We start from the raw sequence: 13,966 nt of genomic DNA on the forward strand, positions 1-13,966 counted from the left end.
TCTACTCTCAAGCCTTGAGGTTCTAGATTTTGGTGCCAAGCTGTGCTGTCTGGCTGTGCAGTGCCCCGCCTCCACAGCACTGCAACCCTTTGGGGTCTGTGCCAGCACACTGTTGTATGCTTTGTGTACCCTTGCTTTTGTTTAGTGCCTCCCCTAGATTGGCAGCTAAAGAGATGGTGGGAGTAATTCTGATCACTCTGAATTCCTCTAGGACTGTCGTGTCCTGTAGACGGGTATATGTGCCGAGGTAGGCAGAGCTCCCTGTGGAAATAGCACAGAGACCTCTCTTGAGGTCTGCGGTGGGGGTTTGTTTTCCGAGTGGGGAGTATGCGGTGTGTGGAGGGTTCTCTATGGCAGCGTGCTGGCCTCCTGCGTCTGACCTTTGCATCTCCTCACGCCACTCTTCTGTAGCCACCGCAGGACTTCCCCTTTCAGCCACGGCATCTCTTCACTGTCAGTGCGTGCCATTTCACTTTAAGAGCAGTGCCGTCACTGGGTTTCCTGGTGTCTGCTTTAAAAGACGGAATTTTGTAGACTTGACTAAAAAGGTCTGTTTTAGGACTTCCTGTGAGGTTTCTGATCATACTTTTTTTTTCTTTGGTTTGAAAGTTTGGGGCTTAGGATGACTTCTTTGTGGGTAAGTAGTAAGCTATGGATTACTTGAGTGCACTAGTATGTATTTAGGAGTTTGTACATGTGCTTATGCACACATGTGTGTGCATATATGTATGTGTTTCCTACTGTAGCTCATTTTAGATGACTCCTAATTTTTTTTTCAGGCTCCAGGAACACCTATTATTGCACGGCAGGTGACCCCAACTACCATAATTAAGCAAGTGTCTCAGGCCCAGACGACGGTACAGCCCACTACAACCCTACAGCGATCTCCTGGGGTACAGGTAAGGGAATACAGCTTGGTGCATCAGTAGGACTACCTGACTGGCAGAGCGTGCTTTTGCTTCAGGACTTTTTATATTGGGTACCACATTGAATTTGAGGATGTAGGTGCTCAATGAAGAAAGTTTCTTATTTCTGTGTTCGAATGCAACCTGCATTCTTTTCCTTAAAAAAGATTAGCAACATTCAAAAGCTTGTTTTAAGGTATAATTAGGAGAGTCACCTCATTAATATTTGACTCAGGGCATCTTTGAGGAAGTAAAGTCTGTGGTGAGAAGAGTTTATGTCTGTGCTGTGTGGCCCATTACATGCGTATGGACAGTGCTGGTGCTGTATGCAGGTCTTCTCACCTTCCTGTGGCATGTTTGTAGGTGAGCTGGGTGTGTGTGTGTTCTCCCTAGTGTTGCTTTCCTAGCAGGGGATAGACCTCACCAGCTTCACACGGCTTCCAGACCACACTGCCCCCCTGTGGCCTGTTGCTGCCATGACAGCACAACCCTAGAAATGTCCATCTTTCTCTTCCTTCTCCTTTTTGGAGCTAAGGTATCAAGAGGTAACTCTATTTGATTTAGGACTTGCTGTGTTTACCACACTGGCAACACACTTGGAATGCTCTTCTTGACTCTGTCTATTGAATGCTAGCTAGGAATTGTTTGTAAAATAATGTCCTAGGTAGTGGTAGGGGAGAGTTTCCTGCAGAGATACTGGTCATACCTGATACAGGTTGATACTTCTGAGATTTAGCTTCTAGCATATAGAGCCAAGGGGAGGAACTTACATTCCAGGGGCTCCTCCATTGTAGAGGTTAAAACAGATATTAAGAGTTGGGGAAGGGACTGGTCAGGGAGGATATACCTGATCAGAGAAGATATAACATGATTGAAGAGATGTACCTGGCTATGGAAGACATTCCTAGTCAGAGAAGACAGATCAGAGAGATACTTGGCCTTGGAAGGCATGTTTGGCTGGGGAGGCCCTCTCTTGTGAGAAGTGCCTCAAGGGCTCCTGTATTGAGTTTGTGAGCAGTCATCCTGTGTAGGGCTCTGAACTCTGCCATGAAGTGCTTGTCACACTGTGCCTAGGTGATGTGCTCACTTCGATGTGATGTTGCCATGTTCCTGCCTAAGCTGCACCTCCATTGCAGTGGGAATCTGAGCTGGGTGATGGGCTACAGGGCAGCCCTACACATGGGCCGTTCTAAGCTCCATTTTCTTTGGTAGCTGTGGGGAGTAGTTCTGTCCCAGGTTGTGGTAAGCAGCAGAGACATCAGTGTTTCAGGAGCTGGCGTCTAGAGACCTGGGGTTTTCTGGGAGGTGCTGTCTGCTTCTGGTCACAGTGTCCACTCTTTTGATGAGGAGGGGGCTCTAGAAGGCAATGACGCTCTTGGTGAGCTGTGTGTCACGTTCAGTGAGAACAGGTGCCTTGAAGTAGGTAGGTGGGGTCTGCAGTCGGGTGAGGTCTGTATCCCTGGGTCCTAGCAGTCAGGTGGGAATACATTTTAAAGTGAAAACGTTGGTAAGAAGGGTCCCTGGTGTTCTGGCTGCTCTTGGCTTGTTGAATCAGCCTCTTGTTCTGTTCCTGACCCTTATCTTCACATGACTTTTTATTGGTGGTTTTCAGTCACAAGGGCAATGCATGGTTATGACATGGAGACACTTATCACCCTGAATCCGTTGCCAGCTGTAGGGTAACTTGGGGGAGGGTGTAGGAGACCTGGAGTTGAGTCGTGCTGGTGCACCTGTGGCTGAGTACTCTAAGGACTTTCTTTGGTCTAAGGGAGCTGAGGTCTTGCCTTATGCTGCTCCAGAGCTACCCTTGGGGTGGGTGTGGGATGCACACTGCTCTCTGCCTTCAGATGTGGGGTGGGGACGGGGCAGTGTTAAAAACCTGGAGTGAGGAAATGTGGACAGCTAGATTTATAAATTGGAGAGGCACTAATTTAAAAAGTGGTAAATATTTCATCATGATTGCTCAAGAAAAGCAGGACTATCAGGAGTGTCTGAATTATTTGAAGTCTAGGTGCCCATTTGTGTTGCAAATGTTCTTAGGCTTGGCCAAACAGCACCTTTCCACAGTCAGTGTGGCCACACCAGCAGCTAAGTTCTTGTGTCTCAACTTGCTGTGGCTTTTGGCAAGATTCCCTTTTGAAATGCACAGGGTGTTATTAACCAGGGAGTTGTGTAGCGTGAGACCCTTCCTCTCTGGGTCTTGTGTAGACCCTGTGGGGGTGCTTTGCTGGAAGGTCACAGCTACCTGTTACAGGGCTCTGTGCACAGATAAAAGGGTTCTGAGGAGTAGCTTCTGAGATGAGGTTGCTGTCTCTGTGACAGCTCTCAGATTCTGATTCTCAGTGATGGGCTCAAGCCTCAGCTTTAATACAAATGCAAATACACCTTCCAGTCATCATCACTGCGGTCCTCAGTTGTGGGTCTGTCATGGGTGCCCTTCTACATAGCTGCAGGAAGTGTGGACACCCAGCCATTCGGGCACCGTACTTCCCCAGAAGCTGTTTTTCTCTGATTTCCCTTGTGCTCTGAACTCTTCTAGCCTCAGCTGGTTCTGGGTGGTTCTGCACAGACAGCATCGCTTGGAACAGCCACAGCTGTTCAGACAGGGACACCTCAACGAACAGTCCCTGGGGCCAGCACCGCCTCCACAGCTGCCACGGTAAGAACTTCTGTCAGGACCCCTAGGGGTAAAACCAGCCCATTGGTACTAGTGGGGAAATGGAGCTGGTGTACAAAGGAGCTTGAGAATGTTGCAGGGCTCACAAGCCAACTGACAGTACTGGTGGCATAGAGGGGACCCGTGTAAGTCCCTTTATGGGGTGACCTGAGGGACCCTGAGTATCTTACTTGGGATCTGGGAACCCACAGATGCCTGTGGAAGCTACACATGTAGCTGCTGAGCACTTGTGGTCTGGGCACCAGTGTGTCTGTCTTCTTTCACTCCACAGCGTTTCCTTTGTGAACCCGGCGCTTTTGACGACAAGTCAGGGCCATACTTTGGAACTTCTTTTTGTGTTCTTTGACAAGTACTTTTAACCATTTCCAGGAGCTGCTTGGGACTTGGTCTGTCATGCACATTGGGCAGCAGCCTCTGCTCCTAAAATAAGGGCTTAATCTTGGTAGATGCATCCTTCCCTAGAAGGAGGTTTCTGGGTTGAGAGATGCAGGCTTGGTGACCCTTAGAGTGGCTGATTGCCCTTCTGAGAAGCTTCTCGCTTGTATAAGAGGTAACATGCTTCTTGAGAGAGGTTTAAATGCTAAGTTTACGTGTCTTTCAGACCAGTACACCTTTGACTGCAGTGATGAAATCTCCTAATTTACACCTTTTCATTTTAATACAGGAAACTATGGAAAATGTGAAGAAATGTAAAAGTTTTCTGTCTACGTTAATAAAACTGGCGTCTTCTGGTAAACAGTCCACAGAGACGGCGGCTAATGTGAAAGAATTAGTACAGAACTTGCTGGTAAGAAGCTCAGGTGAAACTCTACCTTAGAGCATGGTATGTGACCTGCAGCCCATGCTTGGCCAGCCAGGGTGACCTGGGTGGGCAGATGAGAGTTTGTGGAAGATCCTAGAGAAGGAGAGGTGTGTACGGCTGTCAGGATGTGTGGATTGCTGGCTTGAGTGTTCTGGGGACTGGGCTGAGACCCCAACATTCCTATACTTAGATGAGTCACCTGAGGAGACACAGCACTAAAGAAGGGCCTGCAGAAGTGTGCACCTGACAGCCAGTGCTGCTAAGGGGGTTCCCTGCCTTCTCTTCTCTAAAGGCAACAGGGAGGGTCCTTAACTCCAGTTTGTAGGCAGGTGGTCTGTGCGGCACCTGCCCCAGCTGCCCTTGCTACTTCCTCTCCCACACCGTGAGAATTCGGTGCTGGTTTCTAAAGAGGCCTTTGTGCTGCTGGGCAGGACTGGCCTCTCCCGTTAGCTGGTGCTCCCGTCTCCTTGTCCATGGACATTTTATTTTAGTAACTTGCTGTAGTCGGGGTTTGAACTGGGCTCCTTGCATCATACTGCATTGAACTTTGTCTCTCCTAACCTATAGCACTTACATCCTTGATCTTTGAGAGTGTGTGCTTTCTGCTGCTGGGGTTTGTTGGTTCAGCCTTGTACTCTTGATCCTTTTCCTCCCTGAAAAGTTTGCAGGCCGGGCAGGGGTGGCCTGCTCTGTTCTGATGCGTGCGAGATTTCGTCCTTATCCAGTGCTGTCTTCTCCACTTGCTGGTCCAGCAGTCCACAAGGTGCTAGACTTTGGTCAGGACCTGGGGCCTCCTAGCTTATTCTTACATGACCTCTTTGTGGCTTTGGGTTTCACATCAGTCAGACTGGGGTCCAGTTGCTCGTGGTACATGCCATTCCCAGGATCAGAAATATTGCCAGCCTGCATATTTTCTCTTGTATACTTCTGTCCTGCTCAGTGAGGCTGACCGGTCCTCACAGCATCAGTCAGCTGCCGACACTGTGTGCTCCGATGTCACCGATTGCATCTTCTTCTCTGCCAGCTCTGTTACTCTCAGGACACAGATTACTGTCACAACCCTGTCCTCAACAGTTTACCATTTCTCCTTGTAGCACAATTAACAAAAACCCAGAGACAGAAATTGGGTCAGAAAAGCAAAACAACTCCTAGTTTTGAATGTTTTGTATTGGGTTGGACTTTTTATATCAAATTTTGTATATATACAAATTTGAGATTAATTTTGTTAGAATATGCTATACATCTATTTCTACTCTTGTTCAACATACTGTATCTATACAACTCAATTAACAATGTAATGCAAGTTTCTAGTCCTTGAAAATTATTATTACCAACTGTTTAGGATAATAAGGCAATGCAGGTTAGTAGTTAATCTCCTATTATATTCAAACTTGCAGTCACATTAGGTGTGTTTTGTGTTTTCAAGGTCAAACAAAGATATATTTTAGATAGACAGGTCATCTTCAAACACTTCAGAGATCTACAGAATATGGCATTTAAGATGTTTTAATAACATAGGCTTTTTTTTTATGACAATGAAACATGTCTGCTTCTGGCAACACCAATCTACTTCAGAGAAGATGATGGGCATTGAAGAAACTTCACATGGAATTTACTTTCTTTGTGGCCAAAGTAAGCCAGTGGTCAAGCTAGTGCCCTTGTGTTGACTGCTACCAGTATGCTGTCCTAATTGGACAAGCAGAAAACAAAAGAAAATGACTGCCAAACATTGTCAATACAAGGAGGGACACCCCTACAGAATGAATATCCTACTTCACAGAAAAATCTATTGGTTATGCTAGGCCAGTAGGCTGAAGATGGATGCCCCAACATTGCAGAGGAACTTTGGGTGACTGTCCAGGCAGCCAGCTGTTTCTGTCATTTCTCACATTTTTTGGAAGTCGCTTTCTTGCACTTCCTGCTTACTCACTTAATATTATTTCCTTCTTGGGTCTCTGAGGGAGTTGAAGATTAGATAGTTATAGTTTATCAGATGCAGAAAGCAAATTAGGATAGTGAATTAGGTATAGGACTCTGGACTCACCAAGATAGGATGAATATGAAATATTTTCTCTGAATTTGTCAATACAAATGGACTAGACATTGTTGATGTACTTATTGCCTTTATGTATTGTATATAGTCATTGTACTTATTATATATAGTTTTCTTGTATTAGTTATAGCCTTTTTAAATTTTAGACTAAAAGGGGAAATGTAGTGATATTTCATTTATATTTTAATAAGTAAAGCTTGCCTGGGGATCAGAAAGTAAAACAGCCCCACTGGTCAGCCTTACAGACCAGGCAGTGGTAATACACACATTTAATCCCAGCAGCCACACTAGTTTGCCATAGAAACTGGATGGTAGTGGTGTACACCTTTAATCCCAGCCCTAGAGAGGAATATAAGACTGGAGGAGACAGCTCTCAGACACAGTCTCATTCTGAGATTCCCGGAGTGGGATCACCATTTCATATGGAGGTAGAGATAAGAGCCAGTGGCTAGTTGTTTTACTCTCTGATCTTTCAGGCAAGCTTTATTTATTAAGATACAAATGAAATATCGCTATAGCTCTGCCTGCGACTGTCTTCCCCAGATTTTGTAAGCCCTGGATGGATGTTACAGTAGTTGGTGGTGCCCTTCTGCATGGTAGCATGGGCTCTGCCCCACTTCAGGAGTCCAGTCCACGCAGAAAGCTAGTCCAGTTCTCATCTGTCTTACGGGGGTTTCCAGCTTACACACCGTGTCCCCAAATGTCTCACACAACCATGTATACCTTGCTTGTGGACTCTAAGGCGTCCCCTTTGGTGCTGTATGGGCACCAGTCTCTTCTGACAGGTGCTCTACTCCTTGACAAGGCTGGGCTAAAGTGTTGCCCTTGGCACTCTGTCCACAGCTTGTTTGTTTCCTAACAAAATGCCTGGCACTGGGTACGTGCCTGGTGGGTCCCAAGTGAAAACGTATTGAGTGAGAAACCTGTGGGAGGGTGGAGATGTGAACCAGTAACTGACCAGCTAGACACATGTTCACCAGCTGCTGCTCAGGGTCCAAGGGGACGCCAGACATAAGTGCACCTAGGGGTGTGCATCTGCACACTGAGCAGCAACATACAGACACATAGTCTGTTGTCAGAAGGGCCAGAGCAGTGTGATGCTGTGGTTTAGGGTGTGTGCCATGAAATTGTGTGAAGATGTGTCATAGCCATGCCAATGTGGTTTGTTTCGCAGGATGGGAAAATCGAAGCAGAGGATTTCACTAGCAGGTTATATCGAGAACTGAACTCTTCACCTCAACCTTACCTTGTGCCTTTCCTGAAGGTAATTAACAGCTTATGCTACAGCAGTGTAGTACAGTTGGGTAGGATGTCACGTGCCACCTGAGTTGACTTGGACAGCATGTCAGGTTTTCTGTTCAGAACAGGCTTTCTTGAAGCTGAGCCCCCAGTTGCAGCTCTGGCACACTCTGGTGTGGGACCAGAGCTCCCTGTGGGGAAGAGTTTACCTACAGAGTAAGCTTGGGAACCCTGACAGTATTGGTGCCTCTTGGAGATGCATTTTGTTTTGAAATGCATTTTAGTCAGATTTTGCTAAGAAAATCCTGTTCAGTGAGTGTGGTTGGAGTTGAGTGACAGACGGGGATTAGTACTTGACACTGTCTGTTAGCCGAAGACTTTTGTGAAGGTTTATGCTTTTACGATAGTAGAAACACTTCTGTTCCAGCTGTGCCTAACCCACATGTCTGTCTGTCTGTCCTCAGAGGAGCTTACCTGCCTTGAGACAGCTGACCCCAGACTCTGCGGCCTTCATCCAGCAGAGCCAGCAGCAGCAACCACCCGCCTCGCAGGCCACTACTGCACTCACGGCTGTGGTGCTGAGCAGCTCGGTGCAGCGCACAGCTGGGAAAACAGCTGCCTCGGTGACCAGCGCCCTCCAGCCCCCAGTCATCAGCCTCACGCAGCCCACACAGGTTGGCGTTGGCAAGCAGGCACCGCCCACACCACTGGTATGAAGGCGCGAGCCTGGCATGGTGCTCTTGCCAGCCGCCATGCCACTTAACTCAGCAGCCCTGGCTCGGAGTCTCTTTCTGGAAAGAGCAGGCAAGGAAGCTCCTGCTGGAAAGGCGTGCGGTTGTTCTCTTAAGTAACTGAAATGTGAGCTGGAGGTTGCGGCCACGACTTTGTATTATACTTTTCGGAGAATGATGTGAATTTGTTGGCTCACTTACTGGCAGGCCCCTCAACCTTGTTTTGGGGTTCCTGTACAGGAGCGCAGTGTGCTTAGTGAGCCTCTTAGGAGGATGCTCTCTGGACTTTGAGTGATGCCCAGATGTTCAAACCATTGGGATTGGGGTTGGAGGAGGGTCGGTCAGGCCTTTGCCTTTGGGGTAGAGCCTGCCGGTGGGAGTATTTTAGTTTGACCGATGTTGGGGAGCTGAAGGCTGCTGGCAGGTGGGTATGGCTTTGTCTGCTTTGGATTTTTGACGGGCAGGACGACTTTTTGCTGTGATTGCACTCAAGAGTGTACACCTGCCGCGAACAGTACAGGCTCACCACATCTAGAAAGATGAACTTCAGAAGGGGGCTGGCTACATAGTATAATGTTGTAGAGCGTTTATTTATGTGGTCTTAGGTTTAATTCCCAGCTCTGGGTGGTGGTGGAGGAAGGGGGTTGGAATTGTACTACCTACAGCTTAACCATGAGCAGTTGCTGGTGGAGCAGTGCTGTGTGTGTGGGGGGGTGCTGAGGAGGCCAGACTGCTTGGGGTGCTGGTTTCTCTCTGCTAGCTCGGGCCTTTGTCCTCACTCTTTAGTAGTGAGGAAGACATGGTGGACAGCAGGCTCAAGGCCCCACACACTGGGACAGGAATAACTGTGCCCTTTGCTTTCACATAGTTTAAGTAGGGACCTGTGCGGTTGAGCAATCAGCACATTGATTTACCTAGCGGGTGGTTCTGGGGCTGGCCTCCGCTGTGTGGGTTGTCAGCTATCCTTGAGTGCCAGGGCTCCAGAAGACCCGTCCTTTCCCGAGTTGGCTGTCACTGTCAGACTGGTACAACCTAGAATCTTATCTGGGAAGAGAGTTCTTAATGAGGGTTATCTAGATCAGAATGGCCTGTAGGCATCTTTATGGGGGATTGTGTTGATATTTGGTTGATATGGGAAGATCCACCCTGAATGTGGGTATCACTGCTTCCTGGCTGAACAGAAGGGAGTGGTCAGGCAACATGCTATTTTTTCTCTCTCTTGACTATGAATGTGGTGTGACCAGTTGTCTCTGTTTCTGCCTCTGTGACTTCCCTGCAGTGGTAGACTGTGACCTGGAGCTATAAGCCAAATAAATCTCTTTCTCCATCAGTTGCTTCTGGTCAAGGTGTTTGGTCGCAGCATTGGAAATGAAGCTAGATCAGTGCTGTTCTTTTTCACAGTGTGAGCAGTAACCTGGCCATTGCTCTATGCTGTCCTGATCCACCCCAGACTCTACTTGTGCCTGTGTGTGTAGATGAGGCAATTTGGTCAGCTTTGTGCAGATCTGTAGAAGTGGGCTTTTTCTGTGTTTGCAGTTAGTGTCTTCTCAGTGGAAACCCAGCCTGAACTGCCCTGGGCTCATCCTGAGCTGTGAGTGCCATGTTTTGTTGCAGAAACAGCTCTAGGGCAGGCCTCAGCCTCAGTCCCCTGCAAGGTCCTGTCCCACCAAAAATACACCCTCGACTTTTTTTTTTTTAAAGCAGAGTTGGGGCTCAAATCTAGAAGGGCTTCAGACTCCTATGCAGACATCGTACTTTTCTGTTACACCATCAGCCACACAAAAAGTCTCCTTTACAAAAACTTGAATTCTTACTGGAAAGTTCCTAGCACAGATTTATGGTCATGCTCTCAGTGGCTTCCTGTGAGCCGTGCCCAGAGCACAGCCAGTGCTGCGGGCTCTTGGAGCCTGTTGTAAGCCTTGCACAATATGGCAGGACAGCAGAGCTGAGCCAGCCCTGAAGTATGGGGCTTGGCTCAGCATGGGCTCAGAGGGGGATAGGCTGTGATGCTAGAGGACCAAGTTTAGGGCAGGACTTGGAGATTCATCTTCATGCCAATAGAAAAATCATCTGGTCCTACAGAAAATTTAAAATGGAAATAAGTCACTTGAGTGTGGCTACCAGGCAGCAGTGTTACTCTGCGGACGGGGTCTGAGCTCAGTAATCTTGCTTTGCTGTTGCCCTTCAGGATCCAGTGCAGGTCCCAGGTGTCATGTGCTCCATATACTTGCTCCGCTGTGACCTTTGTCTCAGTCTTTCAAAGCTGTGTGTAGAAGGTTATTTATTATAGGGCTGTTGAACCGGGCTTTTAGACCTGGAATGAGATGTATATCCGACTTTCCTGGAGCTTCTGACAGGGCAAGGTTGGGGTAGGGCTGATGAAGCAAATAGCTGGCTTCATGGGTCAGTGTGGTGGCCTCTGGGTGTGTGTGTGTGTGTGCTCATGCACTATGTGACTGTGCCCCAGGTGATCCAGCAGCCCCCGAAGCCTGGAGCCTTGATCCGGCCCCCGCAGGTGACCTTGACGCAGACACCCATGGTCGCATTGCGGCAGCCTCACAACCGGATCATGCTCACCACACCACAGCAGATCCAACTGAACCAGCTGCAGCCAGGTGAGGCCCCGGCTGCTGCCATCCAGGACCGGCTGCTGCCACCCAGGACTGACTAGTCTTGGAAATGGCCAGTTGTGGGATAGTATTTGATTTCATTTAATCATTGTGATAAAATTCATATAACAGACAACTCACCATTTAAAAAATCATTTTACGCACACCACTCAGTGACATTTATGAGGTTATGCAACCACTGCCTTGTCAACATGATCTTTAAATTACCTGAATTATATATGATTGCCCCTGTGAGGTCACAGACCTGGCTGTCTTTCTCCCTTTCCTAGCAGTCAGGCCACGCCTCCTGCAGCGCTCAGGCCCTCTCACACCTGTGCTAGTGGTCTGCGTGCTCTCAGCACCCCCGTCTTCTCTCCTCCTCTGCTCTCACCCCCTCTTTCCTAGAGTTGACAGAAAGTATGCTGTGTAGTAGCCTTGTAGCACCTCCCTCTGAAGCTGCAGAACCCCCAGTGCCTCCTCAGGGCACATAGGCTAGTGCAGGCCGTGTGATGGAAACGTTATTCTCACCCAGAAACCCACTCTGTCCTTGTGCTTTCTTCTCTCCCTTCCAGGCCCCGTTAAGCTTCCTTTGGAGTTGCTCTGTCTCTTCTAAGGCCTGACTATGGCTCCTCCCAATAAAGTTCCTTCTGAAGTATAATTCTCTATCAGTTCCTTTCCACTGTATTTAGGCCTTTAGAGTATAACAGTACACAGTCCCCCTTAGGCCTTTAGATTATAATGGCACACCCCCCCCTAAGCCTTTAGATTATAACGGTACACCCCCCTTAAGCCTTTAGATTATAACAGTACATCCCCCCCTTAGGCCTTTAGATTATAACAGTACACCCCCCCTTAGGCCTTTAGATTATAACAGTACACGCCCCCTTAGGCCTTTAGATTATAATGGTACACCCCCCTCCCTTAAGCCTTTAGATTATAACAATACACACACACACACACACACACACACACACACACACACACACCCCTACCCCTTAGGCCTTTAGATTATAACAGTACACCCCCCCTTAGGCCTTTAGATTATAACAGTACACACCCCCTTAGGCCTTTAGATTATGACAATACACACACATATACACACGCCTTAGGCCTTTAGATTATAATGGTACACCCCCCCCCCCCTTAGGCCTTTAGATTATAACAGTACACACCCCCCCTCCCCCATTTAGGCCTTTAGATTATAACAATACACTCCCCTTAGGCCTTTAGATTATAACAGTACACTTCCCCGCCTTTAGGCCTTTAGATTATAATGGTACACACCCCCCTTAGGCCTTTAGATTATAACAATACACACACACACACACACACACACACACACACACACACACACACACACACCCCTTAGGCCTTTAGATTATAACAGTACATGCCCCCTTAGGCCTTTAGATTATAACAGTACACCCCCCCCCATAGGCCTTTAGATTATAATGGTACACCCCCTCCCTTAAGCCTTTAGATTATAACGGTACACCCCCCCCTTAGGCCTTTAGGTGGCACCATTGCATGCATGCCCCTAAGGCAGCCTCACTGTTTTGCCCTGGCCCTGAACTTCTGCACTCCAGTAATTCTGCCTCAACCTCCTTGTTGAACAGTCTGCCCACTTTAGTCTCTGCCAGAAATCACTCCTGTACTTAAGAGTTGAGGGAGCCTAGCAGTGATGGTGCTTGCTCTTTAGTCTCAGCACTCCGGAGGCAGAGGCAGGCGGATCTCTGTGAGTTGAGGGCCAGCCTGGTCTACAAGAGCTGGTTCCAGGACAGAGTCCAAAGCTATAGCGAAATCCTGACTTGAAGAACCAAAAACCAAAGCAAACAAAAAACAAAAATCACACAACAACATTATTATTCTTGTTTCGTGTGTATGGTTGTTTTGTCTTTGTGTGTGTCTGTGTACTGTGTGTGTGTGCCCTGTGTCCTTGAAGGCCAGAAGAGGGTGTTAGATCCCCTGGAGCTGTTGTCAGCCACTTTGTGGGTGCTAGGAATCGAACCTGGGCCTCTGGAAGAAGAAGTGTTCTTAACCACTGAGCCACCTCTCCCTCCCTCCGTGCTGCTTGATTTTAGCAGATGTTTTATATGTAGCCACAGCTGCTTGGAGTTTATATGTGCAAGGTTCCTGTCATGTCTAGAAAACACTGTTTCCTGGCAGTCTTTCACAGTCTCTCATTCTTGCAATCTTTCCACCTCCTCTTCTGTGATGCTCCCTGAACCTTGAGGGGAGGGGATGTGGTGCTACAGCCTCTTATTCTCCACACTTTAAACAGTTGTGACTGTGTGCGTACAGTGTGTGTGAAGGTGCATACAGTGTGCATAGGTGCATACAGTGTGTACAGGTGCGTATTGTTTGTACCGTGTGCACAGGTGCGTCCAGTGTGTAGGTGCGTGCAGTGTGTGTGCAGGTGTGTACAGTGTATGTACAGGTGTGCACAGTGTGTATACAGGTGCGTACCGCGTGCAGTGTGTATACAGGTGCGTGCAGTGTGTATACAGGTGTGTACAGGTGCGTATTGTTTGTACTGTGTGCACAGGTGTGTACAGTGTGCAGCGTGTGTGCAGGTGTGTGCAGTGTGTGTGCAGGTGCAGGTGTGTGCAGTTTGTATACAGGTGCGTACAGTGTGTGTACAGGTGTATACAGTGCAGTGTGTGCAGGTGTGCACAGTGTGTATACAGGTGCGTGCAGTGTGTATATAGGTGTGTGCAGGTGCGTACAGTGTGTGCAGTGTGTGCAGCTGCGTATAGTGTGTATACAGGTGCGTACAGTGTGTATACAGGTATATACAGTATGTATGGTGTGTGTGCAGTGTGTGTACAGTGTGTGCACAGTGTATACAGTCTGTGTACAGGTATGTGCAGTGTGTGCAGTGCCTACAGTATGTGTACAAGTGTGTAGAGTGTGTCCAGTGTGTGTGTGATGTGTGTACAGGTGTGTATAG

At 48.1% G+C, this 13,966-nt stretch overlaps 1 protein-coding gene across 1 annotated transcript in view; it reads left to right on the forward strand.

Moving 5' to 3' along the window:
* Taf4 (TATA-box binding protein associated factor 4) overlaps positions 1–13,966 on the forward strand; it is a 68,909-nt gene that overhangs the window by 41,615 nt on the left and 13,328 nt on the right. The window contains 6 exon segments of the mRNA XM_085696920.2: positions 780–899; positions 3,445–3,564; positions 4,247–4,369; positions 7,612–7,701; positions 8,141–8,386; positions 10,875–11,022. Of these exon segments, the coding sequence (XP_085553046.2) occupies positions 780–899; positions 3,445–3,564; positions 4,247–4,369; positions 7,612–7,701; positions 8,141–8,386; positions 10,875–11,022 (847 nt within the window).

This window comes from Myodes glareolus, chromosome 10 (genome assembly GCF_982192425.1).
Source record: "Myodes glareolus chromosome 10, mMyoGla1.1, whole genome shotgun sequence".
Lineage (NCBI taxonomy): Eukaryota > Metazoa > Chordata > Mammalia > Rodentia > Cricetidae > Myodes > Myodes glareolus.